This window comes from Salvia miltiorrhiza, chromosome 1 (genome assembly GCF_028751815.1).
Source record: "Salvia miltiorrhiza cultivar Shanhuang (shh) chromosome 1, IMPLAD_Smil_shh, whole genome shotgun sequence".
In the NCBI taxonomy this organism is placed as follows: Eukaryota; Viridiplantae; Streptophyta; class Magnoliopsida; order Lamiales; family Lamiaceae; genus Salvia; species Salvia miltiorrhiza.
Genome location: NC_080387.1, coordinates 72,541,622 through 72,568,323, shown reverse-complemented (window position 1 = coordinate 72,568,323; position 26,702 = coordinate 72,541,622). Strand labels below are relative to the sequence as shown.

The following is a 26,702-nucleotide window of genomic DNA, read 5'->3' as shown; positions in this document are numbered from 1 at the left end:
ATTTATAATTTTAGATTTATAACCAATTTAGCAAAGTCATATTATTTATTATTTGCAATAAAATTATTATTTCTATTATTATCTCCATCATTATTATGGTTACTTTAGTCGTCGATTTACATGTTAATCTAATTAAATCTGCGAATTTGATTTAAATATTAGACGACTCGTAGAGCGAATTAAACCTACGAATTCAATATTTGATTAATTTAACAAGTCTCGTAGAGTCGTAGTATATTAGCAAGGCAGAAATCGGATATCAAAACTCGGGATTTAGTCGAGTATAAACTGCATTCGTTTACAAGTACATGTAGATACTGAAGTTTGGCGAAATATAAGGATTTTATTTCTTTTAACCTCATTACACCTTACAACCTTCTACCTTCTACAACCTATCTGCCACATAATAAAAATTGTTAATTTATAGATCTATATGTAAATTAATTTATAATATCCATAGCGTTCATTTTTTTTTTTTTTTGAGAAAGGGAACACTTATATTAAGCATCAAAAGCAGAGTTTAAAACATGAGGAAGCACCTCAGAAAACAACGGAAAAAAACGATGAGATAAAGCAAATTTAGCCAAGCTGTCAGCCTTAGAATTTCCTTCCCGTTTGGTCCAGCTAAACGCGCAGCGCCGAAACCCATCAGCCATGTCCAGAATACGTGAAGTGGAGTCGCCAATATAGGACAGATCCTTAGTTCGATTGAGGATACGCCAATAGAGCGTTTGGCAGTCCGTTTCGAGAACCACATCTGAAAACCCCCGTTGAGTGCACAAATTCATGCCATGTAGAGCAGCTAAAGCCTCGCCTTCTTCAACAGAAACAGCTCCCTGCACAAAACCATAGTAACATCCCTTCACTTCTCCATGCCTATCAGAAACCACCACACCAAAACCCATCCCCTTTCCAACCTCCACCGCAGCATCACAAGAGATCTTAACTTGCTGTTCCCTGGTACATTCCACTCTCTTCAAAAGTATCTGGTGCACAGGCTCCTCCACCGGCTTCGACGTAAGCATCCTTTGTGCAATGGCAAAACAGTCTTGGTGAGACATGTCCTTTTGCTGAAACAGGAGTAAATTTCTTGCGTGCCATGTAACCCATGCAAGAGACGCAAAAATGTGATGATAATCATGTTGAGGATGCCTTCGTATACTATCAAACCAGCTTGCAATACTCCACTCCTCCCCGACCGTGGATGGTTGAATGCGAAGAGGTGAAGCTGCCCATAAGAAAAACGCCCAATGACAATCCCTCAGAGCGTGCTCAACCGTCTCAATCTTATCTCCACACCGTCGGCACAACGGATCAACATCGACCATTCTGCTCGTCAGTGCGTTTGCCGTAGGGACTGCTCCCGCTAAGCAGCGCCACATGAAGAGTTTGATTTTCGGCATCACTTCCAAACCCCAGATCCATCGCCAGAGATGATCCATTGAAGAAGAGGAGGAGGCTTCATCCCGTTTAGCAATAGAACAAGCTAAAAGGTAACCAGATTTCACCGAATAGCAATTGAACTTACCCAAAGGCCAAATAGGGACGTCATCCACGGGCAAAGGCCTAGCAAACTGTGGAATTTTCTCCCTCTCTTCCCTGGTCATGATAGATCTCACCAACTCCCAATCCCACTCAAGAGCATCATCAATGAACAACTCCCTAAGTTTAATCTCCGACCAGGCTGTTGGCACATTTGCAACCTTATAACTGCCGGACCCAACAGGTAGCCATGGATCTTTTCCCATCCGAATCCTATTTCCATTGCCTATCTTCCAAGCAATACCTTCCCGTAGAAGATCACGTCCTACAAGCAAACTTTTCCACGTAAAGGATGGGTTATGGGGCTTGCTTGCAAGGAGAATGTCTGTTCTGGGAAAGTATCGAGCTTTTAAAGAGCGACTCAAAAGGGAAGAACCCCCGTGGAGGATACGCCACGCTTGTTTGGCTAACATGGCTTGGTTGAACAAGCTTATATCACGGAAACCAAGACCTCCTTCATTCTTTGTGCGACACAATCTCTTCCAACTACGCCAGTGGATACGCCGTTCATCTTTCTTTTGCCCCCAAAAGAAACTTGCCGCTAAGCTGTTAAGTCTTTGACAAGTTTGGGCAGGGATAACGAAGCAGCTCATCAAATATGTTGGTATTGACTGAAGCACTGATTTAATGAGAACCGTCTTGCCCGCACCTGAAAGTAATCTCCTCTTCCAATTTTTCGCTTTTTTCCTTGTCTTATCCACCAGCATCTGGAAAATTTCATTCTTCGATCTTCCAACCGAACTCGGTATCCCCAAATATCGTCCATGATGAGTCACGTTTGGGACACCTAGAAGACTTGCTAACTCAGACCGCACTTCCCCGGGTACGCCATTGCTGAAGTTGATAGCTGGTTTTTCTAAGCTTACTTTCTGTCCCGAAGCCTTCTCGTATCTCAATAAAATAAGCTTCACCACCTCAATTTCCTCCTTCTTAGCCCGCCCAAAAATAATACAATCATCTGCAAATAAGAGGTGATTCACTCTCGGCGCTGAGCGGCACAACCTAGCACCATGAATGAGATTCGCCGTCTCAGCTTGACGAAGAAGACTAGACAGAGCCTCAGCACAAAAAAGGAAAAGGAACGGGGACAACGGATCACCTTGCCTCATAGCGTTCATTTAATTTTGTATGGCACATGTTTAAAATCAGATTGTTAGATGTTTTGTTTGTTAGGTTGAAAAGTTCTGTGACAGTGAGACTACGTACATTGCTAATAAAACCTCTATATTTACCAAAAAAATAAAAACGATATCCTTCAAATGACATTAAAAGATACTCCTTTGGTCCACCAATTTGTGTCATAAGACTATTTTTATTCACAACTTATACCAACTCAACTTTTTAATAAAAAAATTATTTCTCTCTCTTTCATATACATAACCTATAATTCAACAACCTTTTTATTTTATCAATAACTCATTTCAACCTAAATATTTTTCTTTTCCTATTATATATTATCATATTTTTTTAATTATAAAATACCAAGTGTCGAGATATTATTTGTTTGCAAAAGTTGGTTTGAAGGTTGGTTGCAGCTTGCAGACACAACCGGTCATCATCAAAACAATATTTTATTACTCCCTCCGTCCCAAAGGAAATGTCTTATTTTCCTTTTTGGGCTGTCTCAAACGAAATATCATGTTTCCTTTTTTTGGCAATACACTATTTCTCTATACTTCATATTTAAATAATTTCCATCAACCCACTTAATCTACTTTATACACATTTCTTAATTTTCGTGCCGAAAAGAAATAAGACATTTCGTTTGGGACGGAATGAGTATTATTTTTTTGTTCAAAGAATTTGTCTTATTCTCACAACCGGTCGTGAGGTTGTGGATAAAACTAGTCTAAGAGAAAGGAACACAGATTTTAAGAAAAAAATATTTATTTGTTGAGTGGAGAAAATAATACTATTTTTTAAAAAAGTGATATATTTATTAAAAAAGCAATTATTAAAAATAAGTAGCACACATATTTATGAATAAACTAAAATACTCCCTCCGTCCCGCGAAGCATGACACACTTTCCATTTTGGGTTGTCCCACGAAGCATGACACGTTTCCTTTTTTGTCAATAATTATTACATTCTCTCTCCTACTTTATCACCTTTATTATATTCTCTCACCTACTTTATCACTTTTATTACCTTCTCTCTCCTACTTTATCAATTTTATACTTTATTAATTACACACTTAAAACACTAATCTACAATTCCTTAATTCCCGTGCCGAACTCAAACGTGTCATGCTTCGCGGGACGGAAGGAGTAATAAATTAGGACAAGATTGGTGGATTGTGGGAGTAATATTCCCAAATATCCCACTCCCACATTCGTATATTTCAAATAAATGCCAAATTAGGGGGAAAAAAAAGAAGAGGACGAAAACAGAGGCCTCTGGAAAGCACTGGCAAGTTCTAGACTTCATCATTTCTGGAACTCGCACGAGACCACCGGAATTTTCCTCTCGCACTATAAATGAACCTCCTTCTTCACCGAATTCCCCATCAACCAATTCCAGTGATACATCCCAATTTCTCAGCAATCAAACAATCGCACATTTTAATTCTCTTCAGTAGAAAGCTAAAAATGTCTCTGATTCCGAGCTTCTTCGGCAACCGCCGCAGCAACGTCTTCGACCCATTCTCCCTCGATATTTGGGATCCCTTCGAGGGGTTTCCTCTCTCCAGCGCCGTCGCCAACTTCCCCTCCTCCGCCCGTGAAACGACCGCGGTGGCCAACGCCCGCATCGATTGGAAAGAGACGCCGGAGGCTCATGTGTTCAACGTGGATGTTCCCGGATTGAAGAAAGAGGAAGTTAAGGTGGAGGTCGAAGATGGTGGAATTCTGCAAATCAGTGGAGAGAGAAGCAAGGAGCAGGAGGAGAAGAATGATAAGTGGCACCGCGTGGAGAGGAGCAGCGGGAAGTTCCTCCGCCGCTTCAGGCTGCCGGAGAATGCGAAGCTGGAGCAGGTGAAGGCGGCGATGGAGAATGGGGTGCTGACAGTGACGGTGCCTAAAGAGGAAGTGAAGAAGCCAGAAGTCAAGGCCATTGATATCTCTGGTTAATTTGTATTTTGTGAAGAACTTTGTGTAATATGACTGTAAAACTATGATCAAGGGGAGTTGTGTCAGATTAATAATTAAATAAAAAGTGTTTTTCTTTATTAATTTTCACCACCACATCCCAAAAATTTTCTTTATTTGAATTTTAGCAACACATTCTAAATTATAGTAGCCCTCTCATATACACAGCATTATTTTAACTTAATTGTGAGGAACTTCTAAACAGAAGAAATTCGCATAAAAAATAAGTGTAAGCTGCTTAATAGAAAATGATGGATATCATTATGCATATTTAATATGAAGATTTGTGGGATTATCTGTTATGGTATTTAGCTCAATAATTTTTGTTGGAGCTTAATATAATTGTATAGACTGAATTTGGGCCAGCAGAGCTTGGCCCATTAATACAATCCTAGACCCAAATTCATAGAATCTCAATTATCTATGTCTCACTATTAATTTTTAAATGGACTCTTCATCCTAAATCCTAATTATAAATTTCATTGTCTTTGTCCCACTATTAATTTTGATATTTTTACAAAAACAAAAAGTATTGAGTAGATCAATAAAACAATCACTTTAACAAATTAAAAAGAAATTGAAAAGTTTGATAGTGGGACGTTAGTGGAAAGGGTGTATGAGTGTATCAAAAATTTGGAAAAAAAATATCATCATTTTCCATAGATTCTAAAATCGGACAACCTTGCATTCATTATTTAACTTCAAGAAAATCAAAGTGGCGTGTGCGTGTACTGGGCTTAGCGACTTAGCAGTAGGTGGTTACTGTTCAAGGTTTGAGGTTTCGGATCTGAGTCTGTTGTCGTGCGATTTTTAAATTTCTTTATTTATTTGTGCAATTTATATATATATAAAAAAAATCAAAGTGGCCAATATGTTCCTACTACAAAATAAATTTTACAAAAGAGCCATGAATTTAGTTACATATCTGCTTATTTACATATCCATTTCTTTGAATATTTTATGTACAGTCGGTCTCCGCACTCATTCATACGATCGGTTCTTATTAGGAGACTATAAATAAAAATTATATGCAATTAAATACATATGATGTGTTATCTTACTGATAAGCTTCTTAAAGTCGTGGGTTCAATCTCTAATCGTCGACTATTACTTTTTGTCACAATAATAATTATTTTGAATTGTATGTGTTTTTCAACCAATATGTAATTCGCGACTCGCGCTTAGCCCGCCCCGGCCCCGTCTCGATCCGTCTCACCCATACGCCCAGTCTCACCCTAAAATTTGCCTTTTATCTAAGTTTTTTAAAAAAAATTACTCACATGGCTCTTTCTTCTTTATTGGTCCCAAGGCTAAAATTGACTGAGCATGCCTCACATGCAATGCCACATTATAGTGCTCTGTTTTAAAAGGGACATTTTTATACTTTTTTGCTTTGTTTTTTAATGTAAGAAGCATTATTCTACTTCATGAGATTCCATCCATCAATATTTCAATGGTTCATTAAATCTATGAATGCATATAAACAGTTACAGTCATTCGAGGATTTTGAATAACCCAAAATATCAAAATATTATGAGTTCCAAATTAGAAGAGGAGCTGCCGCCGCACGTGGTGATTTTCCCATTTCCGGCGCAGGGCCACATGAATTGCATGCTCAATCTCGCTCATCTCTTCTGTTTAACCGACTTCCACGTCACCTTCGTCGTGTCGGAATTCAGCCACCGCCTCCTCCTCAGCAGCACCTCCGTCCCCGCCACCTTCGCCGCCTATCCCGGCTTCCAGTTCCGGAGCATCCCCGACGGCCTCCCCGACCACCACCCCCGCTCCGGTGCGAAAGCCGCCGATGTCGTTCCCGCCGTCACAAACCACATGGTCCCACTTTTCAAGAAAATGATGGCGGAGGAAGACTTCCTCGCTTCCCCCCATCGTAGGCCGGCCACGTGCTTCGTCGCCGACGGCTTTTTCACTTTCGCCGTCGACTTCGCGGAGGAGAACGGCATTCCCTTGATCTATTTCCGAACTCCTAGCGCCTCCTACTTCTGGGCTTATTTTCATGTTGATGATCTCATTCAAGCTCAAGAAATTCCCATCAATGGTAATCTATTAGTATTGTGTATATATACTCTTTCTTCATTAAAACTATAGTCATGAATAGATTATAGCTTCAACGAGATTAAGTAAGTCGTAGGGATGAAAAAAAAAATTGAAACCAAACAATCAGAATCAATCCAAATCGAAATTTTAAACATGGTTCGATTTTTTTGATATTTCTGTTTCATTTGATTTTATTTTTCATAAAAATTCGATTTTTTGATTTGGTTCGGTTTGAATTTTTTAAAACAAAAAAAAATCAAAATCTTAATTATATTTGTGTAATAATAATAATAATTAGTATTATTTAATAATAATTTTATAAGTAATGATAATTTTATAAGTTCTAACCCTAAAAGTAAAATTTGCACCGCACAATTCCAATTTTCACATCCCATATTTTGTTTTTTTATATAGATAATTTTTTTTTGATCTTGTTCGATTTTTTTCAGATTTTTCAAAGTTTGTTCGGTATTTCGGTTATAGTTTTAAAAATTTCAATTGATTCGGTTCGATTTTATTTTTCTTCAAAGCCGAATATAAACTTGAATTGATTTGGCTTCAGTAATAAATAGAATAAAAAACTGAATCCTTATGTCTTGAAAAAATTGTGTATATGCAAACGTATCGTAGTCCATGCCAAAATATTTTGTAGTTTTTGATTAAAAAACTACCATTTCTCTGCGTTAGGTGGAAATAGACTGCCGTGAATCATAATCGCACTTTTTTGTAGTCTAATCGTAGACAATTTGAATTTGTTGTAATGAAATAATCCGATCACTTTCTGCAGAAGCTAATTCGATTTTTTGCTTCTTGGATTAAGCAGAGAAGTCGATGGATTTATTAGTGGAAGGCGTGCCAGGAATGAAAGGATTCCTCCGCCGCCGCGACCTGCCGGGATTCTTCCGCACCTACGACTTAAACGAGCCGCTTCTTCAGAGCTTAGCTGTGGCGACGAAGCAAATCGTACGAGCACAAGCAGTCATATTCAACACTTTCGATGATTTGGAGGGGCCGATCGTATCACTCATGCTCGAGAAATTGCCAAGAATCTTCACTATCGGTCCAATCCACGAGCAGCAGAAATCAAAGCTGATGGAAAAGAAATCCGAGGCCTCGGCCGTCGCAGCCAATTTCTGGGCGGAGGATCGGAGCTGCATAGATTGGCTCAGCGCTCAGCCTCGGAGATCGGTGATCTATGTGAGCTTCGGGAGCACGACGGTTGTGACGAGAGAGCAATTGATGGAGTTCTGGCATGGTTTGGTGAATAGCTCGCAGAGATTCTTGTGGGTGATGCGGCCGGACTCCGTCGCCGGAAAAGATGGAGACGGCCGAGTTCCGGCGGAGCTGGCGGAGGGTGCTAAAGAAAAGGGTTACTTTGTGAAGTGGGTCCCGCAGGAGGAGGTGCTCAACCATCCCGCGGTGGGAGGGTTCCTTACGCACAGCGGATGGAACTCGACTCTCGAGAGCATTGTTGCCGGCGTGCCGATGATCTGTTGGCCTTATTTTGGCGACCAAACTATTAATAGTAGGTTCGTGAGTGAGGTTTGGAAGATAGGCGTTGATATTAAAGATACGTGCGATAGATTGATTATTGAAGAGGTGATCAGAGAGGTTATGGTAGTGAGGAAGGATGAATTCTTGGAAAGAGCAGATGGTATGGCAAAAATGGCTAAGAAGGCTGTGGAAAGAGGAGGTTCGTCCTATAGGAATTTGGATGCTCTAATTGAGTTTATCAAGTCATTCATAACTTGATAAATATATTCCGTCAAAAATAACTTGATAAATACTACTCATTCCGTCTCACAAAAACACGAATATTTTCATTTTAGTACATTACCCTCTTATCTTTTATCCCACATTTTCATACTTATTCAGTTATTCACAAAAAAACCATCATAGCCCACCAATATTTTTCTTTAATTAATTCATTACTCTCACAACACTTTTTAAAATGAGACCCAATTTTCATTTACAATAATTTCAATTAATATTTTTTAAAACTCGTGTCACTCTCAATTATTCATATTTTTGTGAGACGGAGGGAGTAGTATATTATTAAGTCATTTCTAAATTCTCACTTTTTTGACCAATTTGGGCCAGTGGAGCATGGGCCGTTAATTCAAGCCCAAGCCCAAATTCATAGAAGCCTCAAATGCGAGAAGTGAGAAGAAGGAAACAGAGGAGTGTAGAAAGCAGCAGCATAATCTAGAATATGGGAGAAACCGCCAGATTTTTCATCTCATTGCTATAAATTCTCCTCCTTCATCCCTTCTCCCCATCAAGTTATACAACAAATTCTCAGCAATCAAACAATCGCACGCATTAATTCTCTCGATTAAAAAGCTGAAAATGTCTCTGATTCCGAGCTTCTTCGGCAACCGCCGCAGCAACGTCTTCGACCCATTCTCCCTCGATGTTTGGGATCCCTTCGAGGGGTTTAATTTCCCCTCCTCCGCCCGTGAAACCACCGCGGTGGCCAACGCCCGCATCGACTGGAAAGAGACGCCGGAGGCTCATGTGTTCAACGTGGATGTTCCCGGATTGAAGAAAGAGGAAGTTAAGGTGGAGGTCGAAGATGGTGGAATTCTGCAGATCAGTGGAGAGAGAAGTAAAGAGCAGGAGGAGAAGAATGACAAGTGGCACCGCGTGGAGAGGAGCAGCGGGAAGTTCCTCCGCCGCTTCAAGCTGCCGGAGAATGCGAAGCTGGAGCAGGTGAAGGCGGCCATGGAGAATGGGGTGCTGACTGTGACGGTGCCTAAAGAGGAAGTGAAGAAGCCAGAAGTCAAGGCCATTGATATCTCTGGTTAAATAATAAATTATTTTGAATTTCGGATTTGATTTTGGAGTGAGTGTCGTTTTTGTGTGAATGGGGTGATTACGTTGTGTATTGTGTAATATGATCAAAGAGTGCTGTTAAATCGTCAAATATTAATAAAAAAGTTTGTTTAATTACAATAGTACTCTCTCTGTCCATGAAAAAATTTTCTATTTTTTCTTTTTGGGACGTTTTCAAAAAAACTTTTTAGTTATTTTTGGATTATACCCATCACTTACAGTTACTCTTACTTTTCACAACTCTCAATATTAATTACAACACATTTTCACTACTTTCAATACACTCAATTACATTTTCTTCACTTTCAATACACTCAACAATCTTTTTTCTTAAAATCCGTGTCACTCTCTCCTAGGGCTGTCAAACCTTGCGGATTGGGCCGGCCCGGCCCAACCCAGCGGGGCCTAGGCAATTTTTTGGGCCGGGTCGGGCCGGCCCAAAATTTCAGCGGGCCTTGAACAATGAAGCCCAGCCCGGCCCTATACGGACCGCCGGACGGGCCGGGCCAAAACGGGCCAAAAATTATATTTTTTTCTTTTTCTTTTTAGCTCCAAAAATTAATAAATTAAATCAAATTTAAAGAAAAAAATGAAGACAAATTCGACCTTAAACAATCTACATCTAAATTACATAATTGACTAAAATTAAATGTAAACAAATATGACTAAAACTAAATGTAAATGATATGAATACAAGTAAAAAAAAAATTTAATTGCAAAAACAAAAAAAACTGAAAACGATTTATTCACAAATTAATTAATACAGTAATCAAATCAACTGGAATCAAATAACAACCACAAAAAATACTAAAAAATAATGAAATCTTTCAAGTAAAAATAATTTAATATTGATTGTTGATTGCTAATTTAAATCCTAAGTTAGACTTCGACTCGTCATTGTCGTCAATTGAAGAAATTGACTTAGATTGGGTTGGTTTCATTGGGATTGGCCGATTGGAATTTGGGAGGAGATATAAAATTTTGAAATTTTCACATTCTATACTGACGGGCCGATTTAGGCCCGAAAGCCCGACGGGCTTTTTGGCCCGCGGGCCGGGTGACCCGGCGGGCCGCATGGGCCGGGCCAGGGAGGCCCGATTTTTTTTGGGCCTTGGAAATCCTAGCCCAGTCCGGCCAAAACTACAGGCGGGCCGGGCCATTTTCGGCCCATTTTGACAGCCTTACTCTCTCCTAGGAAGTTCTTTCATGGACGGAGGGAGTATTATATAACGGTGTGGATTTTATTATGTATTTTTATTTTTTCAATTTCAATAAATTATGTTTATTGTTTAATTTCATAATAATTGGTTAAATTCACTACTTAAATTAGAATTTATAATTATTTATATACTTAAAATACATTTCATTCGTCTTATTTCAAGTGTCTTGTTTCTTTTCGGTACGGTTATGGTGTGGTGTAGAGTCCAAAAAGTTATGTAGGCTCCAATAATTTTCACTTTTTGAGAATAATTTTTATATATATAAAAACAAAATAAAACATTTAAAATAAAATAATCCAAAAAAAAAATACGACACTTGAAGGGACGGATGAAATACCTTTCAATTAAAAATAATTATTTGAATTGATTATTCCTTGAAATTGGCCAATTGGGTTATTTGGTGGTGCTATGATTGCAATTTATAGTCTTTCGGATGACCAAGACTTTGGTGATGCTATGAAAGCGGAAAAGGAAAGTAAACAATACAAACATGTTCTTAAATTTCATTTTGATTTTTGTTTTGATGCCCTCACCAATTATTAGATCCAAGATTAACCTATTCAAATTAATCAACAAGTGAATGTACTGTTTCGACACAATTATTGATGCCAAGTTTTACTCTCTTGATCTCACTTCAAGTCTTTTTTTTTTTTTTGAATTGCCCCACATTAAATATCGTATTATATTTAATAAAAATTAAATTTAATATTTGTTTGCCACCTATTATATTTAATTAATTAAGTGAGAATTTTTAAGGTAAAAAAAAAGATATTTAAAATGGGATGAAGAAATATATATACTCTAGTATAGGCTTGATACATACTCCATCTGCCCACGAATTAAAACCCTATTTGCACTCAAATTTTTATCCACCAATTAAAGTTTCATTGTGCTTTTTATACTTTTTTATTCTCCTTCTTTTCCTATATTAATTACCATTTACTACTAATGGATCCATCTTACAACACTTTTATCATTTTTATATTCTATATTTACTATACCTTTATCACTAGTGGATCCACCCACAACACCTTTATCACTTTAGTCAACTATCATTATATTTCACACATAATACCTTTATCATCTTTTTTAATTTCCGTATCGAACATGAAATGTGGCTTTAATTTGTGGATGGATGGAGGGAGTATCATTTAATTTTGCGACATGCTCTTTTCCCCAAGAAAGTGAGGCGGCTCTCCTTTCTTTCTCAAAAGGAAAATGAAACAATACCACTTGTCTCATTTTCATTTTCTTTTATTTTAATGCACTCTCCATTATTAGAGCAAAGTTTAATAAATTCAACCAACAAAGTAGATGCACTGTTTCCACACAATCATTGATGCTAATGTTAGCTTTAATTTGTGCGAACCTAACATTGAGAACCTTAATTCCAACTCTCTCTACTCTTCCCATCTCACTTCTTATTCATAAATTACAGATATATTTATCAATTTCGAAGCTATGATCTCTGAAAATTCCGAAAAATCTCTCCGAGATTGGAAGCTGCCTCCTTCTTCAGCCTCAGATGTTTTCGATCGAAGCAGCAGTTCCTGTTTCTTCCCCAACTGCAGAGTCAAAACTGTGGAGAAAGAAATCCCATTACAAAAAGGATTCGCGACGTTTCCCCTCTTCTCCAAATTTCGTAAACTAGCGCATCAAATCAGTCACGGCTTCGTTCATGTCGCAATGATTCAGGTGGGTTTGAAACCTACGAAGCTAGGTTCAGACACCTCTGCAATAATATCTCTCCGCGACAAGAGATTCAAAGATCCTGCTGTATTGGGCATGGTTGAATCGAGCTTACGCGATGGCCCCATCTATTTCACCTACCACCCCACCTACTGCGTTTCTCTCTCTGATTCGTGCATTTCATTTTGCATCGATGTCGAAATCGAAGGCGTAGCTACGCTTATGTATAGATTCCACTATCAAGCGGTGAAGACGCCCTATGTGGTGGATTTCTCGAGTCGTTTTCCCGTGGATGAGAGAGGGAAAACGACGCTGCACCTCACTGATATTGCTCGGAGCAATCGCGTGGTGTCGAAGACGATCTCTTGGGATGGGGTGGGAGGCGGCGGCGGCGGCGGCGAGGGAGAGGTGGGGAGCGCTGACGTTTGACTGGAAGGAGACGGCGAGGGCGCATGTGTTGAAGGTGGATGTTCCCGGTTTCAGGAGAGAGGAAGTTAGGGTTGAGGTTGTAGGTGGTAGGGTTTTACAGATTAGTGGGGAGAGAAGCAACGAGGAGGAGGAGGAGGGCGGCGTGTGGCACTATGAGGAGAGGAGCGGCGGGAAGTTCCTCCGGCGCTTGAGGCTGCCGGAGAATGCCAAGGTGGATGAGGTGAAGGCGACGGTGAAGAATGGGGTGCTGACGGTGACGGTGGCCAAGGAGGAAGTTGGTTTGAAATCAGAAGTCAAGGTCGTTGATATTTCTGATTAAGTTAAAGTTTTTAAATTTCTTTATTTACTTATGTAGTTTATATAAAAAAAAATTGTGGGGTTTTTTAATTAATGTGTGTTTGATGGTCAGTGTTTGCAATGATTTGTAATCTGGGGGCGTTTATTATTTGAATGATTAGCATTGATAGATAAAAAATAATAAGAATAATTTCTTATTTATTTTGATCGATTGAAAATTTGGGAGATCCTGAAATCCTCAATTATTTATATCATTTGAGCTGATTTTACTTTATTTTTATCTCGTCAAATTGGGAAAACTTCTATATTAAAAATAAAAATATTAACTATTCATTTTATTAATCATGTAAAGTAAACATTTTGAGGAGGTATGAAAAATATCATATTGATACTACATCCAACTTAGAAAATAGGGATGTGACGCAACATTTCAACTTTAATTGTTGGGAACTTCTAAATACAAGAAATTCCCTTAAAAAATATGTGTATGCTGCTTAATTGCAATGAGCACACGGTATTCTTTAGTAAAAGGCGAAAGAATAGTTCGATGTGTGCTCAATGCACAGCTCCTTAAGAATATTATAGATATGATCATGCATATTTAATAGGAGGATTTGTGGTCACAACATATATTATTTCTATGTGGGATATGTGTTGTGTTATTTAGCTTAATAATTTTCGTTGGAGCTTAATACAATCCCAAATCCAAATTTACAGAATCTCAAAAGGAGAAATTAGAGGAAGAAAACAGAGGAGTGGGGAAACTATCTGAATTGCTAGATTTCTCCTCTCATTGCAATAAATTTTCCTTCTTTGCCCTTTTGATTTATTATACTCCCTTCGTCCCACTAAAATTGACACGCTTGCATTTTTTGTTTGTTGCACTAGAATCGACACTTTCCTAAAATAGTATGTGATCCCTACCTACTTTACACTCTTAACCCTTTATTCTTAATTTTCGTGCCCAACTCAAAAGTGTAAATTCTAGTAGGACGGAGGGAGCATAAATCAAGAAGAATCCGAGATGATACTATCACTAGTTAAAGACTCAATACAGACAATTTATCTTCTTCTTCTTTTTTCTTGACAAAAAAACAGCCATTTTATTATGTCATACCACAAGTCTCATTTACCGAGTTTGCTAAGCTAGCTAGTTTACGCAAGATCTTGGAAGCTGTTGAGACCAATCTATATATTATATAAAAGAGCAGTATAACAGCTATTTCTTCCCACCAAAATTTCTCTCTCCTCATTTTTTTTAATTCTTTTATAAAAAATCGTCAACTTTGATTAATAAAAAGATATTCAACATGGATGTTAAATTAAAGATAATGAAAAGATCTTTAATTTGATATAAATATTATAAAAAATAAATTTAAAGCGAATAAGTTATTAGTATCAATTAAAGTTACAAAAATATTTTTTTTTCTCTCTCATCTTTTATCTCTCCTTTCTCTTTTATAATTTCTTTTAATTATCAATGAAAATCAATTAATTGGTAATTAAAAATACAAAATTGAAAATTTATATATTTTCGAATTCATGTTTTTTTTTTATTGAATTTCAATTTTATGTTTACATTTATTTATATTTAAATTATATATATTTAATATACATATTTATTTATTTAAAATATCGTTTAGTTTCCATACTGATCGTGCATGGCACGAGTGGGCGTGTGCTAGTTTATTGAAATATATGCCACATTGCTTTTGACATGAGTTTTAATAAAATGTGGCTATTACTAAAAATGAATAACAAAAAAAAATTGTAACATAAATTTCGTGGACGGAGGGATTATCAACTATTTTCTATGTTTTGTTTTGTGGAAAGTTGGAAATGGTCTTTGTTTTCTGTGTGCACGAGATGATTGAGTTGTAGTACTATAATGTATATTAATTTGTGATTAAAAGATGATGTTAAGTTAAATAAAAACAAGCGTTTTATTTAATTACTTTGCTAAGCTTTTGTGTTCTCAATAATAGAATTACAATTGGATTTGTTCGAAACTTCGAATTAATTCGTAGAGGAAGCAAATGATACAATCAACGCCCATTTCAATATTAAACATCAATACAATACAGAAATTCAGAATCACTCTGTTCTCACACTATTACACAACATGACACTAATTGCACACGTGGGCTCCACAAACATGATTAATTTGCTTAATTAATTAAGAAATATCCCCCTTGGCCACCGTCACCGTCAGCACCCCCATCCTCCAAACTCGTACAAGTTCAGCCCTCTTTCAAATTAATTCCTTGCTCCCCCACCGATCAAAATAGAATTACAGAATCACTCTGTTCTTACACTATTACACAACATGGCACTAATTGTTATTACATATCCACACTCTAGCTCTTTAGGTGACTAAAACCTCCGACCTGTTAGTTGGAGGAGAAACGTCTTACCAACATATCGCCGCTTCATCGTCCACGTGGAACATGATTTGCTCTTAACCAGAAATATCGATAACCACCACTTCCGGCTTCCGTTGGACTTCCCCCTTGGGCACCGTCACCGTCAGCACCCCGTCCTCCAAACTCGCCTTCACCTCACCCAATTTGGCATTCTCCGGCATCGTCACGCGGCGGAGGAATCTCCCTCCGCCGGTCCTCTCCATGCAATGCCACTTCCCATCGCTCTCCTCCTTCCTCCTCTCCCCACTAATTTGGAGAACTTTACCACCTTCAACCTCAACCCTAACTTCCCCCTTCTTGAATCCGGGAACATCCACCTTCAACACGTGCGCCTCCGCCGCCTCCTTCCAGTCGACGCGAGCCTCACCGGAGGAAACTGAGCCGCCGCCGTCGTTTCTAACAAACCATGCCTCAGGCAATGAAACCTGATCCCAGTAGATCTTCTTCGAAACCACACGATTTCTCCCACCAACAAGATTTGTAAGGAACAAAGTCGTTTCTCCAATGTGAATACTCTTTTTCTTGTTAAAATCATTATTACTAAACGTCGGTTTATAATGGAATTTATACATAAGAATCACGTTCTCATCCTTACTACATCCTTGGGTTTTGATATCAACGGTAAAGGCTTCGCATAGATTACGATCTGACATATGAACACAATAGGAAGGAAAGAAGTAGAAATAAATGGGGCCATCGCATAAACTTGATTCAACCAACCCTAACAAAGATTCATTAAATTTTATAAGCCTCTTGTCGCGAAGAGATATTATTACAGAGGTGTTCGAACCTAGTTTCGTAGGTTTCACACCCACCTGAATCATTTCCATCTGAAGGAAGGAATATTTGTTTTTATAAACTCTTTGAAGATGATCAGGGAAGAGAGGAAACGTTGCGTATCCCTCAGATAAGCGAATTTCTTTCTCTATGGTTTTGACTGTAGAAGAAGAAGGTTGAGAAGAAAATTTGAAAAAACACCTTCGCTTAAAAGCATCTGAGGGTGAAGATGGAGGCAGTTTCCAATCATGAAGAGATTTTAGAGATTTTTCAATTTTTGCAGAGTTCATATTCTCAGAATCTAAGTATTGGTTAAGATTTATCAATAATCAGAAACGGATGAGTAGACTTACCTGAACATTACTCTAATTAACATCATGTTATTGTGTAGCTCGTGAGCAAAATATAATGAAATGAAAGCTACTTTAAAGTGGAAATGGCAAGGTACAAGAGTTGTTGCATTTGACAAGGATAAATAGTGGTATGATTAAGCAGTTGCTTCAATAATTGTGTAGAACACTATACATTGAACTTTATAGTCGAATAAGTTAAGATTGCATAATTGGAGAATTTGATGATAGAAAATAATAATAAAGAAAATAAAGGAAAAGGTTGGTGATTGTTTTCTACTCCCTCCGTCCCACGAAGCATGACACAGTTTCCTTTTAAGTTTGTCCCACGAAACTTGACCTATTTTTAAAAATGGCAAAAAAATTACTCCCTCGGTCCACAATTTAATGCCCTACTTGCCTTTAAAAATTTGTTCACAATTTAATGCCCTATTGTGCTTTTTGTACACTTTTACTCTTCTTCTTTTCCTATATTTACTACCATTTGCCACTAATGGACCCACCATAAAACACCTTTATCATTTTTATATTCTATATTTATTACACTTTATCACTAGTGGACCCACTCACAACACCTTTATCACTTTAGTCAACTATTTTTATCACTTTAGTCAACTACTCTTATATTTCATCCACATCACCTTTTTCAGCTTTCTTAGTCTCCGTGCCCACACCCAAATAGGGCATTAAATCATGGACGGAGGGAGTACTTTTTATTCAACTTTTCATTTTTTCACCTACCACATTTAACAAACAAAATGAGTTTTTCTTAATTCTCGTGCCGAAAAGAACTAGGTTATGCTTCATGGGACGGTGGAAATATTTTGTTTTATCTTTGTGCTTCGAGAATAGAGGTCGCCGGCACAAATTATAAATTAAAAATAAAAATTGGGTTAATAATTTGTAAATTCATGAATTTTTTTTTCTGGATGTTTTCCATGATTTTTTAACTGATGGTTGGGAATTCTTTTTGACTCATATTCGTTATCTTTCAGGGTCTTCAAAAGAAGAAATTTGGTTGGATTTTAATTATCACTGCAAGAACATTAAGAAGAAATTTATAGATGATGGATTTATATGCAAAATTAAAAAATCGTGGAAAACATCCAAGAAAACGAAGCTTCGTGAATTTACAGACAATTAACACTAAAAAATAATGATAGATCATGATAATTTTTTTGTGAATGATCAAAAGTAGAGATAAAAAATAAAAAGATTGTGATGAAATAGTGTTTAAAAATGAAAAAGGCATATATTTTAAAACTGCTCAAAATGACAAAATATGTAGATTTTACAAAATATGCATGTTTTACATGCACGAAGGAAGTATAATGGTATTGTATTGTCTTTTCGATATGCGAGAGTGAGTTAGGCTTAATAAATTAATGGTTAATTGTAGTTTGTGGCCCGAACTTTGGAGTCATTTATAAATATAGCCTGAACTTTAAAAGATACTCCCTCCATCCCAATATTATTGGTCACATTCTTTTCGCCACGAAAATTAAGAAATTGAGTGTTATGTTTTAATTGAGTGTGGCCCACCAAAAGTAATGAGTTAATTAAGAGACTTTCTTTCTCATTTCACTTTCTTCTTCATCCACCGCCTCCCTCCTCCGGCGAAGTCGCCACCAGCAGCCACCCTCACCTCCGGCGAAGTCGCCGGAATCAGCCACCATCACCCTTAAACCAGAACAAACCCTCACTTTTTTCTCCATTTTGCCACCGCCGCCTTTAGATTTAAGAGCACCACCCCCACCACCGTCGCCTTCCTCAAATCTGCCAACAACCACCACCGTTGCCACCGCCAATCTCCACTCAATCTCCGAACCCTAAAAATCTCATCTTTCCAAATCCCAAAATTCAAAATTTCCCCAAAATCAAACACGTAAAATCGGACTGGAGTCAACGAACAACGGCAGTGGTCCGCTGCTATCAACGGCGGTGGCGTCTACTTACTGTAGTCGCCGGAGACGAACAATGGTTGAATTGGGGATCTGGGGATTTAGGGCTCGACCCCTGTTCTAGTCTGTGAGGAGAGGTGAGAGAGAGAGAGTTAAGGAAGGGAACCGTAGGGACGAAGTCGACCGACCTCGCCGAAAATTTCAGAGGCGGCAGCGGAGGCCCTACAGGTCCGTCGGTGAAGAATGAGGGAGATGTGGGTGTGTACTTGTCTTGTGGTTGAGCCAAGGAGGTGGCGGTGGTGCTATCCACCGGAGTCAGAGAGAGAAACTGAGCAAGGAGAGGCCGACGGCCACTTTCGCCGGAACTCCGAGGCGGCGGTAGTTTGGTGAGGATGAGAGAAGTAGTGTCTGTGTGTGTGTTTTTATTTAAAGAGGGTTTAGATTTAAGTAGAAGTTTTAATTAAATTAATTAATTGGACTTAATTAAATTAAATGTTTCCATTTTAAGAAAGTGGCCAGAAGTAATGGGACAGACCAAAAAGGAAATGTGACAAATTTTAATGGGACGGAGAGAGTACAAAAAAATAGAATGAACTTTGAAATTATTTGTAAAAATGACCCGAACTTTAAAAAATACAAAAAAAATATATGAACTTTAAAAATTACAAAAAAATGACATGAACTTTAAAGTCACTTGTAAAAATGGCCCGAACTTTGAATTTTACAAAAGAGCCATGAAATTAGTTACATATCTGCTTATTTACATATCCATTTCGTTGAATATTTTATCGATCTACTCCCTTGATTATATATCGACCCTACTGCTTATTTATATATACTAACTTGATTATGAATTTATGTACGATCTAATTCATATAACTTGATTAATTTATTATAATATATACTCTCTATGTCCATGAATTTCGTCCGCGCGACCCAAGCTTTTTCATATAAAAAATTGCTAATTTTTTTCAGAGTTTTCGTGGATTTTCGTCGATAGAAAAAAAGATGAAGAATGAACAAGCACCCCAATATTCATGCATTTCTTCACCAACCTACCTTACATTTGTATTTACTATCACATTAATTACTTGTACGATGAATCCTTAATCTGCGACGAAAGCTTCATGTGTTGGTTGAGGAAGATAGCTTCATTTATGAGGAAGAAGCTGCCATTCGAAGAGAGAGAGAGAGTCAATTCAAAGAGAGAGAGAAAGAACATGCTGTTGTTGTTGGGTTTGGTTTCAATTTCATTTTTCTTTTATTTTTATTCATTAATTAGTAAGGGTTATTTTGTCTTTGCAATGGCTTTTGACCCCAAAGTCATGCTTTTATACTATATAAGTCATAAACTATCTCATTTTGACTAAGGAGGTCAATTCTCACGGAAGAAAATGTGTCCAAAAAAGTAAATGCACACGCTCTGTGGAACGCATAAAAACGATAGAAAAATGCATACTTTTATGGAACGTATCAATTAGTGGTCGAAACAGAACATCCACTTGTTGATTGAATAGGTTAAACTTGGCTCTAATAATTGGAGTGCGCATTAACAGGTTGCTATTGCTTATTTCAATTTCCTGCTCCCACATGCACCTGCTTTATATTTTTGCATATATATTAAGAAGACCTTTGTACAAAAGCAAAGTCTTGGTCTTCCAAATTAAAGACTATAAATTGAAATCATAGCATTACTAGGAAAATCGTATTTGGACAATTTCAAATTAATATTCTCCTATGTAAAGGAGTCAAACCACTCTAAATATGAATAATTCATCCAAATAATCATTTTCACTCAAAATGTATATATTAAGTATTAAAAAAGTAGTGAATCTTATCTGATTATTATAAAATTGTTCAATATAATATATTGAAATTGAAGAAAAATAATTAAAAAAATTGAATAAAATTCATACAGCCGTATACTATATGTAATATTGTAAGGACTCGATTAATAAACGATATAAAAATCACATTTTTGATATAGATATATATATATCAGCTCTGTTCACATATAAATTTATTTAAAACCATTGAAAATTCGGTCCTCGATTTCGTCGGTTTGGTCCGGTCCGGACCGACACCAAAATTCTAGAATCGGAAAGGAAACCGCCAGATTTTTCTTCTCATTGCTATAAATTCACCTCCTCTTTCTTTCACCCCTTCTCCCCATCAAAGATTCCGAGTGATATAGTTCTCAACAATCAAACAACAGCACACATTCGTTCTTCAACTAGAAAGCTACAAATGGAGCTATTTACTTTCCCTGTATTGTATCTATTTGGCATTTGCTAAGTTTTTGTGTTCGCAACAATAAAATTACAATTGGCTTTGTTCGAATTAATTCGTACATGAAGCATGTGATACTGATACAATCACCTTTAAATACCGCCCGTTTCAATATTACACATCAAAGCAGAAATACAGAATCACTCTGTTCTTACACTATTTACACAACATGGCACTAATTGCACACGTGGAACAAGATTTTTTTTATTTTTTTTAATTGTTATTACATACCCACACTCTAGCTCTTTAGGTGACTAGAACCTTCGATTGGTTGGACCTATTGATTGGAGGAGAAACGTCTTACCAACAGATCGCCGCTTCATCGTCCACGTGGAACATGATTTGCTTTAGCCAGAAATATCGATAACCACCACTTCCGGCTTCCGTTGGACTTCCCCCTTGGGCGCCGTCACCGTCAGCACAGCACCCCATCCTCCAAACTCACCTTCACCTCACCCAATTTGGCATTCTCCGGCATCGTCACGCGGCGGAGGAATCTCCCTCCGCCGCTCCTCTCCTCACAATGCCACTTGCCATCGCTCTCCTCCTCCTCCTCCTTCCTCCTCTCCCCACTAATTTGGAGAACTCTGCCACCTTCAACCTCAACCCTAACTTCCCCCTTCTTGAATCCGGGAACATCCACCTTCAACACGTGCGCCTCCGCCGCCTCCTTCCAGTCGATGCGAGCCTCACCGGAGGAAACTGAGCCGCCACCGCCGTCGTTTCTATCCATCCATGCCTCAGGCAATGAAACCTTATCCCAGTAGATCTTCTTCGACACCACACGATTTCTCCCACCAACAATATTAGTAAGGAACAAAGTCGTTTCTCCAACGAGACTACGCGACACATTTTTCTTGTCAATGTAATAACTATTCGTCGCTTTATAGTGGAATTTATACATGAGAATCACGTTCTCATCCTTACTACATCCTTGGGTTTTGATATCAATGGTGAAGGTTTTGCTCAAATGAGGATCTGACAAACTAACAAAATGGGAAGGAAAGTAGGAGAAATAAATGGGGCCATCGCTTAAACTTGATTCAACCAATCCTAACAAAGAGTCATCAAATTGTAGAAATCTCTTGTCGCGAAGGGATATTATTACAGAGGTGTTCGAACCTAGTTTCGTAGGTTTCACACCCACCTGAATCATTCCCATATGAAGGTAGGAGTATTGGTTTTTGTAAACTCTTTGAAGATGATCGGTGAAGAGAGGAAACGATGCGTATTCTGTTGGGAAAAGTGGTGAATAAATATTCACGAGTGTCAAAAATAAATGACACTTGCACAGCGGAACCAGGATAATTCTTTTCCCTCTTGCTGGATTACAAAATGGGATCCAAACCAAGAAAAATATTTGGTGCAAAATATAAGAAAATATGAGACAAGAATTTTTACGTGGAAAACCCAAATTGGGAAAAACCACGAGACCGTAGTCTAGAAATCTTCCACTATGTATATAGTAGGCTTACAAAAAATTCTCCCTACACAAAATAGGGGAAACACAAATCTCAAGTTTAATAACTTGGAAAACACAAGAGGACTGAGCTACTATTTTAAGAGAGATGAAAAATCCTATAATTTTTCCTCACAATTTTCTTCTCTCAAAATGCACTCACCAAACTCTCTCTTGTTTTGCCTCACTTTTCTCTCGCACTCTGCACTTCTACATTTGCCGAATACATAGCTCTATTTATAGGAAAGTTGAGCTGTTGTTTGTTGAAGTTTGCTGCTTTGCTCTTCCAATTTGGCGGGCTGCAGCAAATTGTTGAAGAAGACTGCAAATGTCAAAAGTTGATTCTCATTTGTCAAAAGTGGGGTCCACATGATGTGGAAAGCTCAACAATTCTCCCCCTCCACGTCATGTGGAGATTCAACTAGACCTGCTTCACGTTTGCAGATCTCAAACTTATCTCGGGGTAAGGACTTGGTAAACATATCTGCACCATTCTCATCGGTGTGGATCTTCTCGAGCTGCATTAGTTTTCTTTCAAGTATATCTCGAATCCAGTGATATCTCACATCAATATGTTTCGTTCTTGAGTGAAAACTCGAATTCTTACTCAAGTGAATTGCGCTGACTGTCGCAGTAAAGCACATACTTCTCTTGCTTCAAGCCCAACTCTTGTAGAAACTTCTTCAACCACAACACCTCTTTGCAAGCTTCCGTCACAGCAATGTACTCAGCTTCCGTTGTGGATAATGCCACGCATTTTTGAAGTTTCGATTGCCACGAGATAGCTCCCCTTGCAAGTCTCATCAGGTATCCAGATGTGGATTTCCTGGAATCTATGTCACCAGCCATGTCTGCATCCACATATCCTTCAAGTAGAATATGGTTATCACCAAACTTCAGACAAAGTTTAGAAGTACCTCTCAAGTACCGAAATATCCATTTCACTGCTGTCCAATGCTCTTTTCCTGGGTTTGAGAGAAATCGACTTACCACACCAACTGCGTGAGCGACGTCAGGTCTAGTGCATATCATAGCATACATTAGACTCCCCACCGCAGAAGCATATGGAATCTTTTGCAGTTCTTTCTTTTCTGTCTCACTTGTCGGGCATTGTGCTGAGCTTAGCTTCATATGACCCGCAAGTGGAGTGGCGACTGGCTTCGACTTGCTCATTCTAAATCTTTCAAGAACTTTCTCAATATATTGTTCTTGAGATAACCAGAGCTTCTTGCTCTTCCTGTCCCTGAAGATCTTCATTCCAAGGATTTGCTTAGCCGCGCCTAAGTCTTTCATCGCAAAAGACTTGCTTAGCTCTTTCTTCAGCTTATCAATCTTGCTGGCATCATGGCCTACAATTAACATATCGTCAACGTAGACTGACAATATGATAAAATCACCTCCTGTGAACTTCTTGAAGAAAACACAGTGATCTGAGGTGGTCCTGTTGTAGCCATGGGTTGACATGAAGGATTCAAACTTCATGTACCATAATCTGGGAGCTTGTTTCAGGCCGTACAAGCTCTTCTTCAACCTGCATACAAGGTTCTCTTTTCCTTTGACTTTGAAACCTTCAGGCTGGTCCATGTAGATTTCTTTGTCTAAATCTCCATGCAGAAATGCAGTCTTCACATCAAGTTGCTCGATCTCCAGGTCCAAACTGGCAGCAATCGCGAGCACCACTCTGATTGAAGACATCTTCACCACTGGTGAGAAAATCTCTTCAAAATCAACACCCTTTTTCTGACTGAAACCCTTCACAACCAGTCTCGCCTTGTACCTTGGTTGTGAGCTATTCTCCTCAGCCTTTAATCTGTAGACCCACTTGTTTTTCAGCGATCTCTTGCCGGCTGGCAACTTCACTAAGTCATAGGTGTGATTTTCAACTAAGGAGTTCATCTCCTCCTTCATGGCTTCTAACCACTTCTCCTTTTGGTCATGCGCCATGGCTTCTACAAAACTCTGTGGCTCTCCTCCATCAGTGAGCATTACATACTCATGTGGGCTATATCTGGTAGAAGGTTGTCTTTCTCTGGTAGACCTTCTGACTGGAGGGACATCATCTTGTACAGGTGGAGTCTGATCGTCACCTGCTTCATCATCAACCGGATCACCATGCTCCGATTGGGTATCTCCCCCGTAATTCTGGAGTGTCGGTGAAGGAACTGGATCTAAGTTGACAGGAACTTCTGAATTAGATTCAGGCTTTTCCTTCGCATCATCAGGAACTTGATCTTCAAGGAATACAACATCCCTGCTTCTGATGACTTTCCTGTTAACTGGGTCCCATAATCTATAACCAAACTCTTCATGAGCGTATCCCAAGAAGATACATGGTTTGGTTTTATCATCAAGCTTGGATCTCTCATCTTTTGGAATGTGAACAAAAGCCCTGCAGCCAAACACTCTCAAGTGTTTGTAAGACACGTCTTTCCCGGACCAAACTCTATCTGGAATGTCACCACCCAGAGGAGTTGATGGAGAAAGGTTGATCAAGTCAACTGCGGTCCTCATAGCTTCACCCCAAAAGGATTTTGGCAGTTTGGAGTGCGACAGCATGCATTTGATTCTCTCACAAATTGTTCTGTTCATCCTTTCTGCCACGCCATTGTGTTGAGGGGTCTTTGGGACGCTTTTCTCAAGCTTGATACCATGGTTCCTGCAGTGTTGCTCAAACGGGCCTTGGTACTCACCGCCGTTGTCTGCACGAACACACTTCAGTTTCCTTCCCGTTTGTCTCTCGACTTTTGCTTGAAAATTCTTAAAGACCTCCAACGTTTGGTCTTTGGTTTTCAAAGCAAAACACCAGACTTTCCTCGAAAAATCGTCAATGAAAGTGACGAAATATAGTGCGCCACCAAGAGTTCTGTCTTTCATGTAGCACAAATCTGTGTGCACCAAATCAAGAGGTTGAGCTCTTCTTGAGGGAGAGAAGCTCTTGAATGCAACTCTGTGTTGTTTTCCGGCCAAACAATCAACACAGGTTTCCAAGTGCATTCCTTTAACCTCAGGGATGAGGCTTCTTCTAGCCAAGATCTCCAGACCTTTCTGGCTCAGATGCCCAAGCCTCTTATGCCATATCTCAATGGAGGAATTTTTGACGACTGCATTCACCTCTCCATTGGACAACGTTGCATGCATCATGTAGAGAGAATTTTGCTTTCTACCCTTTGCTGCAATTAGAGAGCCTTTGATTAGCTTCCATTTTCCTTCGCCGAAATGGTTGATGTAACCATCATCGTCGAGCTTGCCAGTGGAAATAATATTGAGTCTGATATCAGGAACATGTCGGACATCTTTTAAGATAAGCTTACATCCAGTGTTAGTAAGCAGGACAATGTCTCCTATACCAGCAACTTCTGTCACACCATGATTGGCCATTCTGACTTTGCCAAAGCTGCCACCGGTGTAGGATGCAAACATATCACGATGTGGTGAAATGTGATATGATGCACCCGAATCAACGATCCAGTCTGTTTGTTGGCATGACGAACTCACAAGAGCATCATCGCAAACTACGACAACATCGCCATCAGTTGCAACTGCTGTTGTGTCTTTCTCAGCATTTTCATTATTTCCACGCGCTTGATCTCTTTTCTTCTTTCTGCAGTCTCTCTCATAGTGGTTTGGACCACCGCAATAATGGCATTTGAAGTCTTTTCTGGGTTTAGACTTCCCCCTGGATTTATCTTTCGAGTATTGAGAGCCTTTACTTTTACTTCTCCCTCGATCTCCGTTTTCAGCAATCATCGCCTTTGTCTCAGAAGAACGTTCTTGATCTTTTCTTCTGGATTCTTCATTAAGAAGACAATCTTTGACCATCTGCAAGGTCAGTGCTCCACCTGGAGCCGAGTTGCTGATTGACACTACAAGAGTGTCCCAACTGTCCGGCAACGAACTGAGTAGCAATAAAGCTACGACTTCATCATCAAGAGAAATCTTCATGTTGGTGGATTGGTTGATAAGACCCTGGTATGCATTGAGGTGCTCCGTCATGTTGGCACCCTCTGCATATCGCAAGCGAACGATTTTTCTGATGATGGAAGCTTTGTTTAAAGCATTTTTCCTTTCAAACATAGCTTCCATTTTCTTCCAAAGAACGTCAGCTTTTTCCTCATTAGCAAAATGATGAAAAATACTGTGTTCAATGAAGCGCCGGACGTAACCAACTGTTTTTCTGTGCATGATGACCCATTCATCATCACTCATATCCTTTGGTTTGGCATAATCTCCATGTAAGGGCAAATAGAGATCCTTACAATAGAGAAGATCCAACATGCTTGGCTTCCAAATTGAGTAATTTGATCCGTTCAATTTGAACATACCACCAAGCGACGACGATTCCTCCATTTT

General features: G+C 38.7%; 5 protein-coding genes, 1 non-coding gene and 1 pseudogene across 9 annotated transcripts; 4 read left to right on the top strand and 3 right to left on the bottom strand.

Moving 5' to 3' along the window:
- Positions 1–3,816: 3,816 nt before the first annotated feature.
- Positions 3,817–4,718, top strand: LOC131005994 (17.8 kDa class I heat shock protein-like). Its single transcript, XM_057933146.1, has one exon. The coding sequence runs from the start codon at positions 4,020–4,022 to the stop codon at positions 4,608–4,610; it is 591 nt and encodes a 196-aa protein (XP_057789129.1). The 5' UTR covers positions 3,817–4,019; the 3' UTR covers positions 4,611–4,718.
- A 1,301-nt stretch (positions 4,719–6,019) lies between these two features.
- LOC131005894 (7-deoxyloganetic acid glucosyl transferase-like) lies at positions 6,020–9,638 on the top strand. Of its 4 annotated transcripts, none has more exons than XM_057933010.1 (3): positions 6,046–6,684; positions 7,504–8,376; positions 8,784–9,638. In XM_057933010.1, the coding sequence occupies exons 1-3, from the start codon at positions 6,102–6,104 to the stop codon at positions 8,846–8,848; spliced, it is 1,521 nt and encodes a 506-aa protein (XP_057788993.1). In that variant the 5' UTR covers positions 6,046–6,101; the 3' UTR covers positions 8,849–9,638. The 4 variants fall into 4 exon arrangements, with proteins under 4 accessions (XP_057788996.1, XP_057788993.1, XP_057788995.1 ...); XM_057933011.1 differs by having other exon boundaries at positions 6,051–6,684; positions 7,507–8,376; XM_057933013.1 differs by lacking the exon at positions 8,784–9,638 and having other exon boundaries at positions 6,020–6,684; positions 7,507–8,504.
- Positions 8,714–9,638, top strand: LOC131006016 (18.2 kDa class I heat shock protein-like). Its single transcript, XM_057933168.1, has one exon. The coding sequence runs from the start codon at positions 9,033–9,035 to the stop codon at positions 9,489–9,491; it is 459 nt and encodes a 152-aa protein (XP_057789151.1). The 5' UTR covers positions 8,714–9,032; the 3' UTR covers positions 9,492–9,638.
- Positions 9,639–11,896: 2,258 nt separating this feature from the next.
- On the top strand, positions 11,897–13,371 carry LOC131006025 (18.1 kDa class I heat shock protein-like). The gene has a single exon (XM_057933180.1). It carries the CDS (start codon positions 12,687–12,689, stop codon positions 13,173–13,175), a length of 489 nt encoding a protein of 162 aa, XP_057789163.1. The 5' UTR covers positions 11,897–12,686; the 3' UTR covers positions 13,176–13,371.
- A 230-nt stretch (positions 13,372–13,601) lies between these two features.
- On the bottom strand, positions 13,602–13,722 carry LOC131007457 (U5 spliceosomal RNA). Its single transcript, XR_009096156.1, has one exon. It is a non-coding gene; the product is annotated as a U5 spliceosomal RNA (small nuclear RNA).
- Positions 13,723–15,190: 1,468 nt separating this feature from the next.
- LOC131005947 (uncharacterized) lies at positions 15,191–16,912 on the bottom strand. Its single transcript, XM_057933071.1, has one exon. It carries the CDS (start codon positions 16,641–16,643, stop codon positions 15,612–15,614), a length of 1,032 nt encoding a protein of 343 aa, XP_057789054.1. The 5' UTR covers positions 16,644–16,912; the 3' UTR covers positions 15,191–15,611.
- A 4,040-nt stretch (positions 16,913–20,952) lies between these two features.
- Positions 20,953–22,121, bottom strand: LOC131005973 (uncharacterized; annotated as a pseudogene).
- Positions 22,122–26,702: the final 4,581 nt, after the last annotated feature.